Below are 24,314 nucleotides of genomic sequence, written 5' to 3'. Positions count from 1 at the left end.
CGTTGCTTGTCTCAGTAATCTGTGTTGGCCACTCGAGGTACAGCGCAACGCACCAACACAATTACCCATAACCGCCATGAGCACGGCTGCCGGGCGATGATTCGGTCCACGTGGCTCCTGGCATCGTCCCCACAGCAACTTGCCCGCCGCGGTGCGGGACGCGGTGTGCGGTGCAGTGTGGAGCTGTGCGGTGTGATGTGGTGTGGTGCGGTGTGGTGCGGTGTGGTGTGGTGTGTGGTGCTGTGCGGTGTGGTGTGTGGTGCTGTGCGGTGTGCGGTGTGGTGCGGTGTGGTGTGGTGTGGTGTGCGGTGTGGTGTGGTGTGGTGCGGTGTGGTGCAGTGCTGTGCGATTCATCTGCTCGTCGTGCGTCGGGGTTCAAGAGTTGCTTCGCCATTTGTACCGCGCGTCGTGCGGTGGCGAGGAAGACGTCGTCTCCCTCGCCCGGTACGCAGGACGTCGTGGGTTCGATCCCGACCCTGACGCCTGCTGCTGCTGCTGCTGTATATTTGTAGTTTGCGGTGTCTCTCTCTCTCTCTCTCCCCGTGGTTCGCGTGGATTTTTCTCCGGCCCCCTCCGATTTTTTTTTACCCCTCCACGTCTAGAGTCAGCGTCACCACGCGTTCAGATGCTGTAAAATTCGGCCCGCCTGCTATAAATATCCACGTGGCAAGCCACCTCGGTGTGAGCTGTCGTCTGCGGCCCAAATCGCTTCCGAAAAGCGATGTGGCCCCACGCCCCCCCCTCCCACCTGCGACTGTGGCCACGAGTCCCAACAGCGGAGGGTCACCGGCTGCATTGGTTGGTGGGGAGGATCTTCCGCCACAAAATGCGACCGGATCAAGAAGATCTTGACGTGGTATGAACCGCCACCCACCCCCCCTCGTGCGCCCCGCTCCCCGAATAACAACAAAATAATAATTGGGAGTAATAATATCACTCTTGTATTCGGTTAAACAAGTAGTAGGGCTTTCGCGGCCAATATCATCCATGAGAGATTTTTTTTTTTGGGGGATAGATGGCGTAAATATCTAAATGTTGTGTCGTTAAAACCCGCCGCCACCCGACACAGCCAGCTAGCGAGGGGTTGTCACGTGAACAGAACGTGGCCAATTCGACATTTATTTACGCGATCTCACCCCAAAGTGATAACCTCATTATATTACATTCGGGTCAAAGGTCGCAGGAGTGGGCCCAGCGGGGGAAGGGGATGGCGTCGCGGATGTTGTCGAGTCCCAGGATGCATTGCAGGTACCGCTCGAACCCCATCCCGAAACCGCCGTGCGGCGTGGAGCCGAACCGGCGGAGATCCAGGTACCTGGCACGGGTCCACGCGCAGACACCTCCTCGTCATCGTCGTCGTAATCGTCGTCATTGTCGTCGTAATCGTCGTCGTCATCGTAATCATTGTCGTCGTAATCATCGTCATCGTAATCATTGTCGTAATCATCGTCATCATCGTCGTCATCATCGTAGAAGCAGCTAGCAGCAGCGTCGCAGCAGCAGTAGCTAGCAGCAGCTAGCAGCAGCAGCTAGCAGCAGCTAGCAGCAGCAGCTAGCAGCAGCGTAGCAGCAGCAGTAGCTAGCAGCAGCAGCTAGCAGCAGCTAGCAGCAGCAGCAGCTAGCAGCAGCAGCTAGCAGCTAGCAGCAGCAGCAGGCAGCAGTAGCTAGCAGTAGCTAGCAGCAGCAGCTAGCAGCAGCAGCAGCTAGCAGCAGCTAGCAGCAGCACCTAGCAGCAGCAGCTAGCAGCAGCTAGCAGCAGCACCTAGCAGCAGCAGCTAGCAGCAGCAGCTAGCAGCAGCAGCAGTAGCTAGCAGCAGTGCAGCAACAGCAGTAGCTAGCAGCAGTGCAGCAACAGCAGTAGCTATGCTGCTGCTGCTAGCTGCTGCTAGCTGCTGCTAGCTACTGCTAACTGCTGCTGCTAGCTACTGCTGCAACGCTACTGCTGCTACTAGCTACTGCTGGTAGCTACAGCTGCTATGCTGAGACGAGGTGGGGGGGAGACGAGGTGGGGGGGAGACGAGGTGGGGGGAAATAGTCATCACCAACACTCACCACTGATAGGTGTCCGTGAGGCCCAGTCTTGGTGCGCAGAGACACGAGGACAGAGCCGGAGACCACGGGGAGTGGGGGGGGAAAGAAGGAGACACGAGAGGAGTGAAGTCTGTGGGTGTTGACGGGAGGTGAAGCAGAGTCGGTGTCACCGCCACTTCGTCGCAGTGCCACCGCCACACAACATTTATACCTGGCCGATCTAAAGCCTACTACATGTTAAACTCGCTGACAGCACTTGCCCCTACACCCTGTGTGGGCTACGCGGGGGATCTTTGTCTTTTTTTCGTGCGAGTGTGGTGTGAGTGTCGGCGGGATGTGTGTGTCTTCGTGTTAGGCAGCGTGCGCTGTGGGGAGCGGTGGCGCAGCGATTAGCGCTGCGCTACGATCCCGGCGACCCGAGTTCGACTCCTGCTCACGGCCGCCATCACCACCCAGTGACGATTATCCGAACCGGTCCCGGGCCTCCGCCAAGTCGACTCGGCCTGCAATGAGTACCTTGGTGCGGTGTGTAGTAAACATCGCCACTGGGGAGACAAAGGCGGCCGGGCGTGGTGCTGGCCACCCACCCCCTCGTGTGCCGTGCCGGCCTTCACAGGCGCTGCTACTCATTAACAGCGCTTGCCCCGACAGCCCTGTGTGGGCTACACGGGGGACCTTTGTCTGTGTGCGTGTGTGTGGGTCGTACGAATCGAGACGATCCTGCAGCACGTCCAGCCTCTCCTCCCTCAGGCTGCCCCCACACAGCTCCCCGACCCCCGGGGTCAAAAGGTCAACCGCGGCGACCTGCTCGAGGGTCAGCGGGGAGGTGGGAGGGGCACGGGGAGGGGGGTCGTTAAGAGGGTGGGGGAGGGCAGCAGGTTCAGGGGGCGGTGTGCGAGCGCGAGTTGATGGAGGTGAGCGAGTGGTTGATTGAGCGAGTGGTTGATTGGGCGAGTGATGCAGTGATTAGGCGAGTGGGTGGGTGGGTGGGCGGGCGAGTCGGTGCGTAATTGCACGAGTGAATGAGTGAATGAGCGAGTGGTTGCGAGAGTGGGCGAGCGGTTGAGCGGGCGAGCGAGTGAGCAGTTTGAGTGGCCATGTAAACAGTTGAGCGGGTGAGTGAGTGGTTAAGTGGGCGAGCGAGCGGTTGAATGAGTGAGCGAGTGAGCAGCTGAGTGGGCACGTCAACAGCTGAGTGGGTGAGTGAGCGGTTGAGCGGGTGAGTGAGCGGTTGAATGGGCGAGCGAGCGGTCGAATGAGCAAGCGAGTGAAAAGTTGAGTGGCCATGTAAACAGTTGAGCGGGTGAGTGAGTGATTGAGCGGGCGAGCGAGCGGGCGGATGAGCGAATGAGCGAGCGGGCGGGCGGGCGAATGAGCGAATGAGCGAGCTGGCTGGCGGATGAGCGAATGAGCGGGCGGACGAGGAGTCACCGTGCGACGGGTGCCGTCGCCCTCCTGGTTGTCGCGAGCGTAGAACGGCTTGAGGTCGCGGGGCCACGCGGTGACGAAGAGGGGCACGCCGCCGCCGCCCACGTGCGCCACCAGGAAGCGCTCGTGCTCCTTGTGCAGGTCGCAGCCCCACTGCGCACGCACACGCACGCACGCACACACGTACACACACACACGTACACACACACGCACGCACGCACACGCACACACACACACACGTACACACACACACGTACACACACATACACGCGCACACACACACGCACGCACGCGCAGGCAAGGCGAAGCACAAGGAAAGGTCACCCCCCCCCGTGTAGGCCACACCGGCTGCTGCGGCAAGTGCCGTCGGTGAGCTGTGAAGGCCGGGAAATGGCGCACGAAGGGGGGGTGGGGGGTGGTGGTGGTGGTGGTGACGGCGGCGGCGGCGGTGCTGTTAGCGAGCAGCACGCGGTACACAAAGGTCCCCCCGTGTGCAGCGTGTGCAGCGTGCGAGTGAGTGAACCGCACGGGGTCACGGCCTGACCTCCACGGGGAAGCGGAAGGATTTCCTGTGGGCGGCGAGCGTGGCGATGGCTTCCGTGTACGAGATGCTGGGTGACGCGCAGACGGACACGCGCACGGACACACGCACAGACACGTGCAGACACGCAGACACGTGCAGACACACGGATTGGCACATGGGCACACGGAGGCACAGACACGTGGATAGACACGTACGGACACGCGGACAAATACAAAGAACTACCGTGTAGTCACCGGTGTTGGCCTGTGAGCGGGACTCGAACTCGGCTCGCCGGGGTTCGGAGCGCTAACCGCTACACCACCGCTCTCCTCACCAACACCACCAGGTGGCGATGATGTCACCACGACGCTTGTGCCAGACTATGTGCACTTTTGAGGCCACGTGAAGCGTCGCACCCCCGCTGGCAGGAGGTCACGGGACCGACCAAGCAGGCGCCATGGGCTGACCAACTGAAGATGACCACCAACTGTGCCACTTACTATGCCAACATCAAAGACAAAGATCCCCCGTGTAGCCTGTAACAGACTGTTGGGGCAAATGCTGTTAGCGAGCAGCAGCACCTGTGAAGGCCGGCACGGCACACGAGGGGGTGGGTGGCCAGCACCACGCCCGACCGCCTTTGTCTCCCCGGTGGCGATGTTTGCTGCACACCGCACCCGGTACTCATTTCAGGCTGAGTCGACCTAGGGGAGTCCCAGGACCAGTTCAGATAATCATCACGGGTGTTGGCCGTGAGCGGTCGCCAGGTTTGGAGCGTGGCATGCTAACCACTACACTACCGTTCCCCTACACATTAGCACGCACGCACGCCACAAAGCAGACGCACGCACGCACACACACACGCACACACGCACGCACACACACACACACGCAGACGTACGTGATGAAGTCGCTTATCAGCATCTTCTCCACTTTGGCCTGGATGTGCGGGGGGGGGGGGTGGGAGAGAGAGGGGAGGGAGGGGGAGGGGGGGAATGATGGGAGTTCAGAGGGACGGTTCCATAAACACGCAACGTGTTCATCAACAACACCACCGCACTCACACAGAGACCCATAGACTCGCACAGAGACCCGTTAGACACACACAGAGACCCATAGACTCACACAGAGACCCATAGACTCACACAGAGACCCATAGACTCACACAGAGACCCATAGACTCACACAGAGACCCGTTAGACACACACAGAGACCCATATACTCACATAGAGACCCATAGACTCACACAGAGACCCGTAGACTCACACAGAGACCCATAGACTCACACAGAGTCACAGACTCACACAGAGACCCGTAGACTCACACAGAGACCCGTAGACTCACACAGAGCCCATAGACTCACACAGAGACCCATAGACTCACACAGAGGCCCATAGACTCACACAGAGACCCATAGACTCACACAGAGACCAATAGACTCACACAGAGACCTATAGACTCACCCAGAGACCCATAGACTAACACAGAGACCTGTAGACTCACACGCAGACCCGTAGACTCACACGCAGACCCAGTAGACTCACACAGAGACCCGTAGACTCACACAGAGACCAATAGACTCACACAGAGACCTATAGACTCACCCAGAGTCCCATAGACTAACACAGAGACCTGTAGACTCACACGCAGACCTGTAGACTCACACGCAGACCCAGTAGACTCACACAGAGACCCGTAGACTCACACAGAGCCCATAGACTCACACAGAGCCCATAGACTCACACAGAGCCCATAGACTTACACAGAAACCCATAGACTCACACAGAGACCTAAAGACTCACACAGACCTATAGACTCACACAGAGAACAATAGACTCACACAGAGACCCATAGACTCACACAGAGACCCCTTGACTCACACAGAGACCTAAAGACTCACACAGAGACCCATAGACTCACACAGAGACCCATAGACTCACACAGAGACCCATAGACTCACACAGAGACCCATAGGCTCACAGATTCACAGAAACCCAAAGAGATTTGATATAATGGTGATGATGACAGGAGTGATGTTGATGACGATTCGGGTGATGACGTGGAGATGACGACGATGACGACGATGACACTACCGCTGCCCCCTCCACTCACCCGGTGCCCAGGGGTCACGACCTTGTGGAAGAGGGCGACGTCGTCAGGGCAGGCTTCCAAGATGGCGCCCGTCGCCACCTTGAAGCAACGCTCCATTAGCTGCAGGGGAGACACGGACACAGCACCTAGCCTGGCACGCAGCACGTTAACTGGCCCTGCACCTAGCCTGGCACCCAGCACGTTAACTCGCCCTGCACCTAGCCTGGCACGCAGCCAGTTAACTAGCCCTGCACCTAGCCTGGCACCCAGCCCGTTAACTCGCCCTGCACATAGCCTGGCACCCAGCGCGTTAACTGGCCCTGCACCTAGCCTGGTACCCAGCCTGTTAACTAGCCCTGCACCTAGCCTGGCACCCAGCCCGTTAACTCGCCCTGCACCTAGCCTGGTACCCAGCCCGTTAACTAGCCCTGCACCTAGCCTGGCACCCAGCCCGTTAACTAGCCCTGCACCTAGCCTGGCACCCAGCCAGTTAACTCGCCCTGCACCTAGCCTGGCACCCAGCCCGTTAACTAGCCCTGCACCTAGCCTGGTACCCAGCACGTTAACTCGCCCTGCACCTAGCCTGGTACCCAGCACGTTAACTAGCCCTGCACCTAGCCTGGCACCCGGCCTGTTAACTAGCCCTGCACCTAGCCTGGTACCCAGCCCGTTAACTAGCCCTGCACCTAGCCTGGTACCCAGCCAGTTAACTAGCCCTGCACCTAGCCTGGCACGCAGCCCGTTAACTAGCCCTGCACCTAGCCTGGTACCCAGCCAGTTAACTAGCCCTGCACCTAGCCTGGCACCCAGCTGGAGTCAAACGAGCTCTCTCTAGCCTCCTCTGCTAGCCCCTCTAGCCCCCGCTAGCCCCCCGCTAGTCCCCCGCTTGTGCCCCATGTGTGTCTACGCGTATAGGCGTAGACACGCATGGGGGTGTGTGCGTCTGTGGAGGAGGCTCGTGGAGGACGCTGCTACTGGGCAGTTTGAGGCAGTCGCCCTCCAGCAACAACGGAGGGCAGTGGAGCGACGCTCACAACAACGAGTGGAGCGCCGGGCGGCTAAAACACAGGAAAAGTTGGCACAGTAGGGGGCACAGGTGGTGCATCGTCTCAGTCAGTCGACCCGTGGCATCCTGCCAGCAGGCATTCGACATTTCACGTGGCCTCAACGTCCACCTAGCCTGGCACAAGTGCCGTGGTGACGTCACCGCCACTTAGTGGCGAATGGCGGTTGTTGTTGTTGTTGTTGTGTGTGTGTGTGTGTACGTCCGTGAGTGGAGAGCGGTGGTGTAGCGGTTAGCGCGCTGTGCTACGAACCTGACAATCCAAGTTCAATTCCCGCTCACGGCCAACACCGGTGACGATTATCTGAACCGGTCCTGGGCCTCCCCTAGGTCGACTCAGCCTCAAATGAGGACATGGTGCGGTGTGCAGTAAACATCGCCACTGGAGAGATGCGGCCATGCGTGGTGCTGGCCACCCACCCCCCCGAGTGCCACCACGCCGGCCTTCATAGGTGCTCGCTGACAGCACTTTCCCCAACAGTGTGTTCAAGGCTACACGGGGGATCTTTGTCTTTGTACGTGCGCGTGCGTGCGTACCTGAGTCAGCTCCTCTATCCGCGTGGTGAACGCACGCTCCGCCTCCAGCATGTAGAACTCGGCGAGGTGGTGCCGCGTGTTGGAGCTCTCCGCCCGGAACGTCGGACCCAGGGAGAACGCACGCGCCAGCCCGCTGTGGACACGCACGCGCAGACAAAGATCCCACCCCGCCCGCCCCAACAGCCTCAGCGGGCCACCGAGGCAAGTGCCGTGAAGCACCCGCGAAGGCCGGAACGGCACGCCAGGGGGTGGGTGGCCGGCCTCTGGTGACAGGGCGCGGCGCCGTCCCCTTTGTTGGCCGGGCGTGCCGTGCCAGGCTAGGTGCAGGAGGTCAGAAGGGCAGACCCAGGCGATGTGTTAAGAAGACCGCCCCCATCTCCCCGTCGCCCGTCCGTCCACCAGCTGTTCCCTTTCAGCGGCCAGGAGCCGGTGGAGTCTCCCTCCCACCCCTCCCCCCTGCCCCCACCCCTCGCCCCCACCCCTCCCCACCCCCTCACCTGGCCACCGCCTCCAGGTGGAGCTGGCCGGACACGGTGAGGTAGGCTGGGACGTCGAAGAAGCTCTCGCGCCGCGAGCCACCGGCCTCACCCGGCGAGCCACCGGCCTCACCCGGCGAGCCTCTGGCCTCAACCGGCGAGCCACGGGCCTCACCCGGCGAGCCACCGGCCTCACCTGATGAGCCACCGGCCTCACCCGGTGAGCCTCCGCCCCCGCCCGGTGAGCCGGCAAGCTCATGGCACAGAGGGAGACACCACCACGCGTTACAACCAACAACCACACGCACGTCATATTCGCATAACCACAACTCACTCCGGGTGAGTCTTTGTGGTGGTCTTTGTGTGGTGAGTCTATGGGTCTCTGTGCGAGTCTATGGGTCTTTGTGTGGTGAGTCTATGGGTCTATGTGTGAGTCTATGGGTCTCTGTGCGAGTCTATGGGTCTTTGTGTGGTGAGTCTATGGGTCTATGTGTGAGTCTCGGGGTCTCTGTGCGAGTCTATGGGTCTTTGTGTGGTGACTCCATGGGTCTCTGTGTGAGTCTCGGAGTCTCTGTACGAGTCTATGGGTTTTTGTGTGGTGAGTCTATGGGTCTCTGTGTGAGTCTATCGGTCTCTGTGTGAGTCTATCAGTCTCTGTGTGAGTCTGTGGATATCTGTATGATGAGTCTGTTGGTCCCTGTGTGAGTTCATGGGTCACTGTGTGAGTAATTTGCAACCATCAACTCACTGGGGCTGAGACTGTCAACACGCGAAGCCTTGAAACCACGGTTTACACTGCTACCCATAGACTCAACACTGCCCATAGACTCAACACTACCCACAGACTCAACACTGCCCATACACTCAACACTGCTACCCATAGACTCAACACTGTCCATAGACTCAACACTGCCCATAGACTCAACACTACCCAAAGACTCAACACTGCCCATAGACTCAACACTGCCCATAGACTCAACACTGCTACCCATAGACTCAACACTACCCATAGACTCAACACTGCCCATAGACTCAACACTGCACCATAGACTCAACACTGCCCATAGACTCAACACAACCCAAAGACTCAACACTGCCCATAGACTCAACACTGCTACCCATAGACTCAACACTGCTACCCATAGACTCAACACTACCCATAGACTCAACACTGCCCATAGACTGAACACTGCCCATAGACTCAACACTGCTACCCATAGACTCAAAACTACCCATAGACTCAACACTACCCATAGACTCAACACTGCCCATAGACTCAACACTGCACCATAGACTCAACACTGCCCATAGACTCAACACTGCCCATAGACTCAACACTGCTACCCATAGACTCAACACTACCCATAGACTCAACACTGCCCATAGACTGAACACTGCCCATAGACTCAACACTGCTACCCATAGACTCAACACTACCCATAGACTCAACACTGCCCATAGACTCAACACTACCCAAAGACTCAACACTGCCCATAGACTCAACCTGCCCATAGACTCAACACTGCTACCCATAGACTCAACACTACCCATAGACTCAACACTGCCCATAGACTCAACACTGCACCATAGACTCAACACTGCCCATAGACTCAACACTACCCAAAGACTCAACACTGCCCATAGACTCAACACTGCCCATAGACTCAACACTGCTACCCATAGACTCAACACTGCCCATAGACTGAACACTGCCCATAGACTCAACACTGCTACCCATAGACTCAAAACTACCCATAGACTCAACACTGCCCATAGACTCAACACTGCCCACAGACTCAACACTGCCCATAGACTCAACACTGCCCACAGACTCAACACTGCCCACAGACTCAACACTGCCCATAGACTCAACACTGCTACCCATAGACTCAACACTGCCCATAGACTCAACACTGCTACCCATAGACTCAACACTGCCCATAGACTCAACACTGCTACCCATAGACTCAACACTGCTACCCATAGACTCAACACTGCCCCTGTACACTAAGCAGTCCCCTTCCTTAACCTCCTTCCGTTCCTGTCTTAAAGCCTCGCCACCTCTTCTCAATCGCCCATCCCCTTCCTCTCCCCTCCTCTCTCACCTCCACTCCTCCCCGTCCCTCCACTGAACCCCCGGGACCTCCGTGATGCCGTCTCTCCGAGTCTCCCTGGCGGCTCCCGTTCACCTCTCACCTCCACGCGGAAGAGCTCCCCGGCACCCTCGCAGTCGTTGGAGGTGATGATGGGCGTGTGCACGTGGACGTAGCCCTCGGCCTGTGCACGCGGGGAGACGCGCGGTGGGACACGCGGTGAGGCAAGGGGGAGACAACGCGGGGACACGCGGGGAATGTGTGGATGCACGGCGAGAGACACGGCGTGACGCGGGGACACGCGGGGAGGCGCGGGCAGGCACGGGGAGAAGCGGGGAGACTCGGGGAGACAAGGGGGGAGACAAGGGGGAGACAAGGGGGGAGACAAGGGGGGAGACAACGGGAGACAACGGGGGACACGCGGGGAATGTGTGGAAGCACGGGGAGAGACACGGAGCGACGCAGGGACACGCGGGGAGGCACGGGGAGACGCCAAACACACGAGGAGACACAGGGAGACGCGGGGGGAGACACGCGGAGAGACACGGGGAGATGCCAAACACACGAGGAGACACGGGGAGACGCGGGGGGAGACGCGGGCAGGCACGGGGAGAAGCGGGGAGACTCAAGGGAGACAAGGGGAGACAAGGGGGAGACAAGGGGGAGACAAGGGGGGAGACAAGGGGAGACAAGGGGGAGACAAGGGGGAGACAAGGGGGGAGACAAGGGGGGACAAGGGGGAGACAAGGGGGAGACAAGGGGGGAGACAACGGGGGACACGCGGGGAATGTGTAGAAGCACGGGGAGACACGGGGAGACGCCAAACACACGAGGAGACACGGGGAGACGCGGGGAGAGACACGCGGGGAGACGCGGGGAGAGACACGCGGAGAGACACGCGGGGAGACACGGGGAGACACGGGGGGTCACGTGGGGCGGCGTGGCGCTCGCCTGCAGGTGGGCGTGCAGCGCTTGCGTGGCCGCGTGGCGCACGCGCAGCAGCGCCGCAAACGTCGCGGTGCGCGGGCGCAGGTGGGGGTGGCGGCGCGCAAACTCTGCAGGGTGGCGCCCGCGGGGATTCAGGGGGAACGCCTGCACACACGCACACACATACACGTACACACACACACGTACACACACGTACACACACACACACGTACACACACACACACACACGTACACACACACACACACGTACACACACACACACACGTACACACACACGTACACACACACACACACGTACACACACATGTACACACACACACACGTACACACACACGTACACACACACACGTACACGTACACGCACACACACGTACACACACACACGTACACACACACACGCGTACACACACACACGCACACGTACACACACACACGCACGCGTACACACACACACGCGTACACACACACGTACACACACACGCGTACACACACACACACGCGTACACACACACACGTACACACACACACGCGTACACACACACACGCATACACACGCACGCGTACACACACACACACGCACGCGTACACACACACACGCGTACACACACACACACGTACACACACACACACACGTGTACACACACACACACACGCGTATACACACACACGCGTACACACACACACGCGTACACACACACACACGTACACACACACGCACGCGTACACACAACAACCGCCATTCGCCACTAAGTGGCGGTGACGTCACCACGACGCTTGTGCCAGGCTATGTGCACCCTGAGGCCACGTGAAGTGTCGAACGCCCGCTGGCAGGAGGTCACGGGGCAGACCCAGGTGCCACGGGTCGACTGACTGAGACGACTGGCTGATGCACCACCTGTGCCCCCTACTGTGCCAACCCGCTGTGCTTTAGCCACCCGGCGCTCCGCTCGCTGTTGTGAGCGTCGCTCCTCCGCCCTCCGTTGTTGTTGGAGGGCGACTGCCTCCAACTGCCCAGTAGTATCCTTCACGAGCCTCCTCCACAGAGGCCGATCTTGACACCGCTGGTACCAGTCATCGGCAAGTCCACTCAGCTCCACGTCCTCCTGTACCACATCACTCCATCTCTTCTCTAGCCCGTGCCGCGCCCGTTTAGCCCCCTCAATCCGGCCAAACAAAAGCTGTTTCGGCATGCGGTGGCTGGGCATGCGGGCTACATGACCCAGCCATCGCAGCCTTGCCTGCCGGAGGAGCTCACCGATGGGACCCTGCCCAGATCTTTCAAGAATTTGTGAGCTCCTCACACAATCCAGTCTGGTTAAACCCAGGATGGATCGTAGGCAGGCCAGCCTAAATGTTTCTAACCGGCGAAGATGTTCCATTAGGGGGGTCCACGTTTCGCAAGCGTAGAGAAGGGAGGGAATGACCGTGGCCGAGAAGACCTGAAGCTTAGTGCGGAGCGACAGACCAGGTAGCTTCCACACAGCGTTACGCAACCGATGAAAAGATATTGCCGCTCGACTGATTCGGAGTGAGACCTCTGCTGTTAAACTGGAGCCAGTCATAAGCACACTGCCCAGGTATGGGAAACTCTCCACTCTCTCCACAACTGCCCCATCACCGATTTGGAGTTGTGGGGGTGGAGTGTCCGATGGTACAAAATACCCAGGCAGGTGCTTAGTTTTGGTGGGGCTGATGGTAAGGCCCCACCTCTTAGTGGCACGCTCCAGTCTCAGCAGCAGCGTCTCCAACTCCTCCTCTGACTGAGCAGCTATTACCAAGTCATCAGCGTACATAACGTGGTTGAGCAATAGGGAGCCATCCCTTGACCGCACCCGGGCATCGATTAGCCTCCCATTATATCTGTACCATATGGAGATTCCCCCGGTACAGCTATTGAAGGCTTCACGAACTACGTGGTCAAAATAGATGTTAAATAATGTGGGAGCCAGAGGACATCCCTGTCGCACCCCAAGGTGTACAGGGAATGGCTCTGACTCCCGGCCACGTAGTTTTACCCGGGCCCGCTCACCATCATGAAGGTCCTTAATGATCGTGAGCAGAGGGTCAGGTACTCCAAAAGCACGAAGAACGACCCAGAGCCCAGGCCTACTGATGGTATCATAGGCCTTGACCAGGTCAATAAAGCAGAGATGTAGGTCTTGTTGGAATTCCCTACACCTCTGCTGTAGCAGACGGACAGAAAATATGGCATCTGTGCAGGACCGCCCTTTCCTGAAACCGCATTGGGGCTCCGCAAGCCTCTCCTCAGCGTGCCTGGCAAGGCGATGCTGAATAATCCTTGCCAGGACCTTTCCCGGCACACTGAGGAGTGAGATGCCCCTGTAGTTGTTACAGTCTGTGCGGTCCCCCTTCTTAAAAATGGGGACCACCAGGGCATCCTTCCAATCCTGCGGAACCCGTCCAGTGGTCCAGACTGTTGTTATGATGTCATATAGGGCAGTCTGTGCACAAACGCCACCCTCCCTCAGCATTTCGCTTGGGAGATCATCTCTGCCCGCTGCCTTTCCTGGTCTCAGACTCCGGATCGCCTTCAATACTTCCTCAGCAGATGGCACCTCAGCCAGCCACTCACAGGGGGTGACTTCATCCAATATTTGAGGCACCGCATCCTCAGCAGGGTCATCCTCACTTTGTGCCACGATCTTTTCCTGGCTGAGGGATTTTCCCTCCCCCAGGACCTCACAGAAATGCTCAGCAAATCTGCGAACCTGTTCCTGGGGGTCGGAAATTGGATCACCGTTTTTTCCCCTAATGATGGTAATAGGTGTGGCGCTGCAGGTTACTTTTTTGATGGAGTTAAATAGAGATTTGTGATCACGGGCCACTGAGGCAGACTCCATCTCCTCAGCAACCCGCGACCACCACCCATCCTTGCAGCGCCTCACGGCTCTCCGAACCTCCGAGCGAAGGCTGCGGTAAGCCTCCTCATTCTCTGACGTGGGATTCTGTAGCCGATGACAGTGGGCCTGTCGCTTTTTCTCAACCATCCTGAACAACTCCTCTGTCATCCAGGGTGTCTGGGGAGGTCTGGACCGCGTACCCAAAGCAGCCATTGCAGCTGCATGAGTCACAGTCCTAAACCTCGCCCATTTACCCTCGACATCATGAGGAGTCGGGGACGATGCCAATCCCAGCCGCAAGCGATGATGAAATTCTCGCTTGCAACTTTCATCAGATAACTGAGACCAGGCCACTTTAGGTTGGAATGGGGTCCTGGGTGTACACCCACCACCGGAGTGGAAGAATGGCAGGCGCATCTTACAGATGACTAGTCGATGGTCAGAGGGCAGATCAGCTCCACGGTAGGTCCTGGTGTCAAGGACATGGGCTCGCATTCGCTGGTCCGTCCCTATGTAGTCCAGCAGATGTTCTTGCTTGGACCCGGCATGCATCCATGATGTTGTGTGGATGCGCCGATGCCGGAACAGCGTGTTGGTAATTACAAGCCCATGGGCTGCACAAAAATCTAGCAGCCTCCTACCGTTATTATTGAGCTGATCTGGCCCATGCCCTCCAATCACTCCAGACCAGGTGCCAGTATCATGACCAACTCGGGCATTGAAGTCACCCAACATGATGACTCTATCCCGAGGGGCCACTTTAGCCAGCACCTGTGACAGGAGGTCATAGAAGGCATCTGACTCATCGGCTTTGCCTGCATCCCTCCACGGATGTTCATCTTCGGTGGGGGCATAAGTAACCACGACCACCATTCCTCGCCTCCGGTTGATGGGAAGGCGAGCCCAAAGTAGCCTGGGGCTTACAGCTTCCCACACCTCACCGCCACGCTCCCACGCCCCCTTCATTCTTTTGTTCAAAAGAAGACCCACACCCTGTTGTTTGGCAGTCTGCTGCCCCGAGTAGAGGACTGTCCACCCCTCATGGTGGCAGGAGCCAGAGCCGGTCCACCGGACCTCCTGAATGCCGCATAGATCCAGGCGGTACCGGTCCAGCTCCCGACAGAGGAGTGGCAGCCTCTCCTCTGCAGTGAGCGTTCGAACATTCCACGTGGCCACCCGTAGTGGCTTTTCGTTGTTTCTGGAGTAGCCCCGAGGGTAGGTATTCAATCTCCTGGCTCCGCCAATTGGGGTTTGGCCAGGAGACGTCATAGACGCCTGGCCCCCCGGGGCCTCCGGCACAAGCTTAGTTGTTACATATTTCAGTTTTATTCGTGGTTTCCTGGTAATTAATTGAAGGTGGAGGGGTTACCAGCCCCTCGCACCCGTCCAGAGCCCCCGTTTAGCCCCTGTGGTGGACACATATGCCATGAGGGGAGGAGCCAATCAAAATTGGATCTCCCCCCACAGCGCTGTCCACGACAGAGTTGCCCGTCCGGCACCGCGAGAAGGTAGGGGGTTGTTTTGCTGGACGCGTACACACACACACACGCGTACACACACACGCACGCGTACACACACACACGCACGCGTACACACACACACGCGTACACACACACACAAGCGTACACACACACAAGCGTACACACACATACACGCGTACACACACACACAAGCGTACACACACATACACGCGTACACACACACACAAGCGTACACACACAAGCGTGTAGAGACAAAGGTCCCCTGTGTAGCCTCGTCAGGATGCTGGGGCAAGTAGCGAGCAGCAGCGCCTACGAAGGCTACCGCCACTGTGGCACACGAGGGGGTGGGTGGCCAGCACCACGCCCGGCCGCCTTTGTCTCTCCCCCAGTGGCGATGTTTAATACGCACCACGCCAAGTACTCAGCTCAGGCTAAGTCGACCTCCCCCCCCCGTGCATCCCAATGTCCCCCCACGTGTATGTCCCATCCCGACATCCCCCACGTGACCCCGTGTCCCTCCCCGTATCCCTCCCCCTGTATCCCTCCATGTCCCCCCACGTGTCCCCCCGTCCCCTACGTGTCCCCCCACGCGCCCCCCCCCCTGTCTCCCACGTGTCCCCCCCCTGTCCCCCCATTCCCCCCTGTCCCTCCACGTGTCCCCCCACGTATCCCCCCCTGTCCCCCACGTGTCCCCCCACGCGTCCCCCCCCTGTCCCCCACGTGTCCTCCCACGTGTCCCCCCCCCCCCTGTCCCCCACGTGTCCTCCCACGTGTCCCCCCACGTGTCCCCCCCCGTCCCCCCCACGTGTCCTCCCACGTGTGTCCCTCCCCATCCCTGCGTCCCCTCCCCGTGTGTCCCCCACGTGTCCCCCTGAGTCCCCCCCGCCCCCCTCCCCCCCGTGCGTCTCCTCGGCGTGTCCCCGCACCAGTGAGTCACAGGCCCCGACCACGTGGACGTGAGCCGCGTGGACCTCCCCGCTGCGCCGCTCGCCCCGGCTTTGCCAGATCCCCCGCACCTCCACCGAGCAGCCGGCATTCAGAGAACTACCGCACGGAGCCGGCGATAACAACCAGTCAACAACAACAACAACCACCACAGAGTCAACAACAACAACAACAAGAGTCAACAACAACAATCAGAGTCAACAACAAGAGACAACGACAACCACCACAGAGTCAACAACAACAAGAGTCAATAACAACAAGAGCCAACAACAACAACAAGAGTCAACAACAACAATCAGAGTAAACAACAAGAGACAACAAGAGTCAACAACAACAATCAGAGTAAACAACAACAAGAGACAACAACAACCACAGATTCAACAACAACCACAGCAGCAGCAGCAACAACCGCCGTTCGCCCCCGAGTGGCGGCGACGTCACCACAGGGTGCCTGTGCCAGGCTAGGTGCACCTTGACTGCGTACGGGGGAGCGGCAGCGGTTGGCGCAAATACGCTACGAGCCCGGGGACCCGAGTTCAATTCCCGCTCACGGCCACCAGCACCAGCGACGATTCTCTGAAACTGGTCCAGGGCCTCCCCTAGGTCGACTCTGCCTGAAATGAGAAGCCGGCGCGGTGCCTATAAAACATAAAGCGCTGGGAAGACAAAGGCGGCCGAGAGCGGGCCGCGTCGTGCACGACGCTTGCCGGCCTTCGCAAGTGCTGCTCGATCGCGGCACTTGGCCCCGACAGTGTGAAGGCTGTACCGTACCACGGGCAGCTTTACCTGTATCCCCCATCTGCGTGCGTCTGTGGGTTACGGCCTTAACAAGGAGCTCGCCAATGGCCTCTCACCGCTGGTGCTGCTGGGGAGAGGTCACCACCTGCACTGGGGTCACGCACGAACCGTCGGACACGTCCACGAACACCACGTCCTTCTGCGAGCGCACAGACTGCACCCAGCCCTGCAAAAGACAAAGATCCCCCGTGTAGCCTCAGCAGACTGCTGGGGCGAGTGCCGTGAGCGAGTAGCAGCGCCTACGAAGGCCGGCACTGTGGGTGGCCAGCACCACGCCCGGCCGCCTTTGTCTCCCCGGTGCTAGCGATGTTTACTGCACACCGCACCAGGTACTCATTTGAGGCTGAGTAGATCGAGCGGAGGCCCAGGACCGGTTCAGAGAATCGTCACCGGTGGTGTTGGTGGCCGTGAGCGGGAATTGAACTCGGGTCGCCGGGTTCGGAGCGCAGCGTAGCGCTAACCGCTGCACCACCGCTCCTCCCCATGCACAAAGACAATTACTCTCCCTAGCACTCACCACCCTCACTCACCACTCTCACTCACCACCCTCACTCACCACCCTCACTCACCACTCTCACTCACCACTCTCCCTAGCACTCACCACCCTCACTCAGCACTCTCACTCACCACCCTCACTCACCACTCCCGCTCACCACCCTCACTCACCACTCTCCCTAGCACTCACAAACCCCCCTCTAACTCACCACCCTCACCCCATTCTCACCAACCCCCCCTCACTCACCACCCTCAACCACCCCGCCCCCTCTAACTCACCACCCTCACCCCATTCTCACCCACCCCCCCTCACTCACCACCCTCACCCACCCCCCCTCTAACTCACCACCCTTACCCCATTCTCACTCACCACCCTCACTCACCACTCTCACTAACCACCCTCGCCCCCCCTCACTCACCACCCTCACTCACCCCTCCCCCTCACTCACCACCCTCACTCACCCCTCCCCCTCACTCACCACCCTCACTCACCCCCCCACCTCACGCACCACCCTCACCCCCCCCCTCACTCACCACCCTCACCCCCACCCCTCACTCACCACCCTCACTCACCACCCTCACTCACCCCCCTCACTCACCACCCTCACTCACCACTCACCACTCTCACCGTCACCCCCCCCCCTCACTCACCTGCACCGTGACTGCCGCGCCGTGCTCACTGCTGCCGAGCAGCTCCCGGACGCTGCGCGCTGCTGGCCACGCCTGCTGCTGCTGCTGCTGCCCACCTCCTCCTCCTTCCTCTCCCGGGCCCTGCCCCGCTGCCCCCGTATGCTGCCCCGCCGCCCCTAGCCCCACCCTCGGGCATGGCCTTCTTACTGCCCACGCATGGCAGCTGCCCTCCGTCGGCGCCCTGGACAGCGCCCTCCCGCCGTTCAGCACCCTGGACAGCGAGCTGCCCCCGTTCAGCACCATGGACAGCGAGCTGCCCCCGTTCAGCACCCTGGACAGCGAGCTGCCCCCGTTCAGCACCATGGACAGCGAGCTGCCCCCGTTCAGCACCCTGGACAGCGCCCTGTCCAGCATTGCTGCAGGGGGTCGGTGCGACAGTGGGGCATTGGTGCAAACGATCACTACTTGATTAGCCAGTCAAACATCACGGAGTCTCAAGACACTTTTACAGGAGGGTCCTGCCAAGATTTTGCAGCCGCGGGCGATGCTGCTGCTGCTGCTGTGTGGTCGATATCGTGCTTGCGAGTGATTCGCAGGTGATTTTAGTTTCAGCACTGGGGATGTGGTTTTGGCCGACAGCAGTTCTACTGGGTGTGTGGGTTTGGCTAGGAGGGCGAAACTGGGGAACCCGGAGGAAACCTATGCAGAACAAGAGAAACAGGAACTCCACACTCACTCTGAAGAACAAGAGAAACAGAAACTCCACACTCACACTCTGCAGAACAAGAGAACACACACACTCACACCCTGCAGAACAAGAGAAATAGAAACTCCACACTCACTCTGAAGAACAAGAGAACACACACACTCACACTCTGCAGAACAAGAGAAACAGAAACTCCACACTCACACTCTGCAGAACAAGAGAACACACTCACTCTGCAGAACAAGAGAACACACACACACTCACACTCTGCAGAACAAGAGAAACAGAAACTCCACACTCACACTCTGCAGAACAAGAGAACACACTCACTCACACTCTGCAGAACAAGAGAAACAGAAACTCCACACTCACACTCTGCAGAACAAGAGAAATAGAAACTCCACACTCACTCTGCAGAACAAGAGAAACAGAAACTCCACACTCACTCTGAAGAACAAGAGAACACACACACTCACTCTGGAGAACAAGAGAACACACACACTCACACTCTGCAGAACAAGAGAAACAAACTCCACACTCACTCTGCAGAACAAGAGAACACACTCACTCCACGCACTCACACTCTGCAGAACAGAAGCAGCACAAACTCCACACTCACTCTGCAGAACAGAAGCAACACAAACTCCACACTCACTCACTCTGCAAAACAAGAGAAACAGAAACTCCACACTCACTCTGCAGAACAGAAGCAACACAAACTCCACACTCACTATCACTCTACAGAACAAGAGAACACACACACTCCACACTCACTATCACTCTGCAGAACAAGAGAACACACACACTCACACTCTGCAGAACAAGAGAACACACACACTCCACACTCACTATCACTCTGCAGAACAAGAGAACACACACACTCACACTCTACAGAACAAGAGAACACACACACTCCACACTCACTATCACTCTGCAGAACAGAAGCAACAGAAACTCCACACTCACTCACTCTGCAGAACAAGAGAAACATAAACTCCACACTCACACTCTGCAGAACAGAAGCAACAAACTCCACACTCAACTCACACTCTGCAGAACAAGAGAACACACACACTCCACACTCACTATCACTCTGCAGAACAGAAGCAACACAAACTCCACACTCACTCACACTCTGCAGAACAAGAGAAACAGAAACTCCACACTCACTCACACTCTGCAGAACAAGAGAACACACACACTCCACACTCACTATCACTCTGCAGAACAGAACAGAAACTCCACACTCATTCACACTCTGCAGAACAAGAGAAACAGAAACTCAACACACACAATCACTCTGCAGAACAGAAGCAACAAACTCCACACACGCTCTCACACGAGACAAAGATCCCCCGTATAGCCTTAGCAGTGCTGTTCGCGAGTAGCATCTATGAAGGCCGCTACGCCACACGAGGGGGTGGGTTGTCAGCACCACGACCGGCCGCCTTTGTCTCCCTGTGGCGATGTTTACATATTGCAGCAGGTACTGATTTGAGGCTAAGTCGACCTAGGGGAGGCCCGGGGACTGGATCAGATAATCGTCACTGGCGTTGGTGTCCACGAGTGTAAATCGAACTTGGATCGCCGGGTTCGTAGCGCAGCGCGCTAACCACTCTACCCTACTCACAACAACAACAACGGCCGCCATTCGCCACGAAGTGGCGGTGACGTCACCACGGCGCTTGTGCCAGGCTAGGTGCACGTTGAGGCCACGTCAAGTGTCGAACGCCTGCCGGCAGGAGGTAACATCACGATATGGTGATATCACGAGAAGGCGATATCACGATATTGTGATATCACGATATGGTGATATCACGATATGGTGATATCACGATATTGTGATATCACGATATGGTGATATCACGATATGGTGATACCACGAGATGGTGATATCACGATATGGTGATACCACGAGATGGTGCTATCACGATATGGTGATACCACGATATGGTGATATCACGATAGGGTGATACCACGAGATGGTGATATCACGATATGGCGATATCACGATATGGTGATATCACGATAGATATTAATCACACGATCCGGCCAAACACAAAATAACCGATGCTCTCCCAGAAGGCTGACGGGATGTGTAAAAACAAACACAATACCAAGAGAACTGGCGACTTGTTTATTTCTCCTGCTGCTCGAATGAGCATCGATGCATTGGGTGCTTATCTCCCGTGTGCAGCCCCCGCAGAGCCAAGCGGTGTAAATTCCACATTACTATGGCGAGGGCAAGTCCATCCCACAGGACAAGAACTGCTGGCCGGCTTCCCCGCAACGCGGCGCTCGGAAGGTCGCGAGTTCACTTCCCGGCTGCGTGGGTTGACTCAGCCCATCATCCGTCCCTCGGTCTGGGGTCGATAAAAACGAGTACCACTTTGCGGCGGAGTAAACGGTGGTGGGTCTATGGATATCCGCGACCCCGCCATGGGAATGTGGAATGTATACCACTTGGCCGTGGGATGTAAGACATCAGTTATTTTTGTTGCTTTAAAACAACTGAATAGTTTCGAGAAATTATTAACTTGAATTTAAAAAAAAGAACTAACGATAATCACCATACGATGAGATTTAGCAAAATACGATTCATAGTGGATCTCGTATCGTACGAGATAGGTATTGTAAAATCGAGTTTCGCAACATCTGTGTGTGAACCAATAACCCTCGCTGCTTCCTCCACGGTGCTGAGTAACGCGCTACGTTAATGATAGCCACGTCCGCCCGACCATGCAGACGCTGATGATGATGATGCTGCAGCTGATGAAGATGATGGTTGTGGCGATGTTACCGATGCTGATGATACTGCTGCTGATGATGCTACTGCCGCTGATTTTGTGTGGAGATGCTGATGATACTGCTGCTGATGGTTGTGGCATTGTTATTGTTGCTGCTGATGATGATACTGATGCTACTGCTGATGATACTGCTGCTGAAGCTACTACTGCTGATTGTTTTTGCGCAGATGCTGATGATGGTACTGCTGCTGATAATGGTTGTGGCGATGTTACTGATGATGATACTGCTCATGATACTGCTGATATAATTATACTGCTGCTGATGCTACTGATTTTTAGTGCGGATGCAGATGATGATGCTATTGCTGGTCACAGTGCTGATGGTACTACTGCTGCTGATGATAGTGCCGATGCTATTGCTGCTGATGCCGCTGCTGATGCCACTGCTGCTTATGCTACTGCTGCTCAGTGCTGGTGATACTACTGCTGCAGATGAAGTTGGTGGTGGTACTGCTACTGAATGACAGTGACCGCTGATGCTGCTGGTTACATTGCTGTTACGTGCTACTTGCTAACAGCACTTGCCCCAACAGTCTGTTAAGTCTGTACGGGGGATCTTTGTCTTTATTCCTGTGGGAGCGGTGGTGTAGCGGTTAGCGCTACGAACCTGGCGACCCGGGTTCGATTCCCGCTCACGGCCAACACCGGTGACGATTATCTGAACCGGTCCTGGGCCTCTCACCTAGATCGACTCAGCCTCAAAATGAGTATTTTGGTGCGGTGTGAGAGTAAAACATCGCCACTGGGGAGACAAAGGCGGTCGGGCGTGGTGCTGGCCACCCACCCCCTCGTGTGCCGTGCCGGCCTTTATAGGCGCTGCTCGCTAACAGCACTTGCCCCTACAGCCTGTTACAGGCTACACGAGGGATCTTTGTCTTTGTTACTGAAGCTACTGCTTGCTGATGATAGTGCTGATTAGCGCTGATTAGCGCTGACGATAGTGCTGATGCTGATGATGCCGCCACCACCACCACACGCACCGGATGATTGCTAAACCCCCTTCAGAGCTCTCACCTCCACGTGCTCAGCGCGTCTCGCTTCACTTCCGGGTTCCCGTGACGTCACGCACACATTAGATTTCCCACAACGCATGGGCGCGGCACGATTACATATCGTAGAGCGAATAAGCGACGCGTTGAATATCGCAACGCGCATAGGCGCTATTGTAATCACCAGCACGCATAAGCAAGGCCGGGATGTGGATATCGTAGTTTGGATGGACTCGGAGGCGCGATTGTAATCCCCAGGACGCATAAGCAATGCCTGGATGGATATCGTAGTTTGGATTGACGAGGACAATTGTATTTCTTAGTCTGCATAGGTAGACGCGTAGTTCAAGGCGCAGCCCCTGCAATTGCCTTGCTCTGGCCACTGCTGGCGGAAGAGGCCTCTGCGCCGGAGGAGAGCTATAGAGTGCCTCCTCCTCTTCCTTCTCTAGAGTGGTACTTGGCCTACTCTTCCACTATGGCCGGTACGTCTTTAAAGAGGAATAAATAATCAGAATATTTACGTAGACTGGATGAATCCGATTATCTGTGAAGCTCTTAATCAAGTGAGGGCGTCACCCGCCACACTTTACCCCAGAGGCACAGAGGCGGTGGTGGGTTTTTAATAAAACTGGGACCCATTGAATCTTGATTTGAAGCTTTCGTGACTGCAGGAATTCATTCTATTTGGTTCCTTCGGTAAAGTGACGATTATCTGAACCGGTCCTGGGCCTCCCCTAGGTCGACTCAGCCTCAAATGAGTACCCGGTGCGGTGTGTGGTAAACATCGCCACTGGGGAGACAAAGGCGGTCGGGCGTGGTGCTGGCCACCAACCCCCTCTTTCGGACGATTGTGTTGCTTCCCGAAACGTCGTGATTTATTGTATTTTCTACCTACGTAACTTTACCGAAAGAACCAAAGAGTATGGATCCCTATTCGGTAAATTCACGTAGAAGAGAAACAATAAAATAATAAAAATATAAAACAATAAAAATTATCACGACGTTTCGACTGCAACACAAACAATCATCATCAGGTGTGAAAACCACAGCAAGAAAATTGTATTGTTTTATATTTTTATTATTTTATTGTTTCCCTTCTACGTGGTGACTTTACCGAAAGAACCAAGAATATGAATCCCTGCAGTCACGAAAGCTTTAGATACACTTTTTAAGTATGGATCCCATTGCTTCAACTGGCACCCTGGGAGATTGGGAGTCGAACCGGTGGCCTCCTCTGCGTTGCAAGCTCAGTGCGACGTTGTTGGAGTGGTTGCTGGCACTCTGTCATCCAGCTGGATGAAGGCCCCCCCCCCCCCCCGTCGTCACGAGGTGTCTAGCAAAGATCCCGTTCCCTCCCTCCCTCCTGTCATCCACCTCACTCCACCCTCTCACTCGCCCTCCACGGTCGCTCT

The 24,314-nt window shown here is 57.1% G+C and overlaps 1 protein-coding gene and 1 long non-coding RNA gene across 2 annotated transcripts; both read right to left on the bottom strand.

Moving 5' to 3' along the window:
• Nucleotides 1-2: 2 nt before the first annotated feature.
• NARS2 (asparaginyl-tRNA synthetase 2, mitochondrial) lies at nt 3-23,032 on the bottom strand. Its single transcript, XM_032976982.2, has 15 exons — nt 22,928-23,032; nt 18,422-18,816; nt 17,332-17,441; nt 16,459-16,576; nt 11,194-11,334; nt 10,346-10,426; nt 8,171-8,403; nt 7,674-7,806; nt 6,095-6,193; nt 4,884-4,921; nt 4,004-4,070; nt 3,463-3,612; nt 2,738-2,835; nt 2,053-2,079; nt 3-1,315 (listed from the first exon to the last, which is right to left on the bottom strand). Exons 2-15 carry the CDS (start codon nt 18,812-18,814, stop codon nt 1,171-1,173), a joined length of 1,833 nt encoding a protein of 610 aa, XP_032832873.2. The 5' UTR covers nt 18,815-18,816; nt 22,928-23,032; the 3' UTR covers nt 3-1,170.
• Nucleotides 8,827-10,244, bottom strand: LOC142906041 (uncharacterized). The gene is made up of 2 exons (XR_012930035.1): nt 9,747-10,244; nt 8,827-9,653 (listed from the first exon to the last, which is right to left on the bottom strand). It is a non-coding gene; the product is annotated as an uncharacterized LOC142906041 (long non-coding RNA).
• Nucleotides 23,033-24,314: the final 1,282 nt, after the last annotated feature.

Source organism: Petromyzon marinus, chromosome 61, assembly GCF_048934315.1.
Source record: "Petromyzon marinus isolate PM22_M1 ecotype Great Lakes invasive population chromosome 61, UKy_Petmar_22M1.pri1.0, whole genome shotgun sequence".
Lineage (NCBI taxonomy): Eukaryota > Metazoa > Chordata > Hyperoartia > Petromyzontiformes > Petromyzontidae > Petromyzon > Petromyzon marinus.
This window is presented reverse-complemented; position numbering and strand designations above follow the sequence as displayed.

Excerpts from the sequence above, each read along its gene's own strand:
- NARS2 (XM_032976982.2), bottom strand. The coding sequence starts at position 18,814 with ATGCTGGACAGGGCGCTGTCCAGGGTGCTGAACGGGGGCAGCTCGCTG. Across the intron at positions 4,922-6,094 it reads TCGTGACCCCTGGGCACCGG|GCCAAAGTGGAGAAGATGCT; the intron begins GTGAGTGGAGGG and ends CCGCACATCCAG. Across the intron at positions 1,316-2,052 it reads CTCACGGACACCTATCAGTG|GTACCTGGATCTCCGCCGGT; the intron begins GTGAGTGTTGGT and ends GACCCGTGCCAG.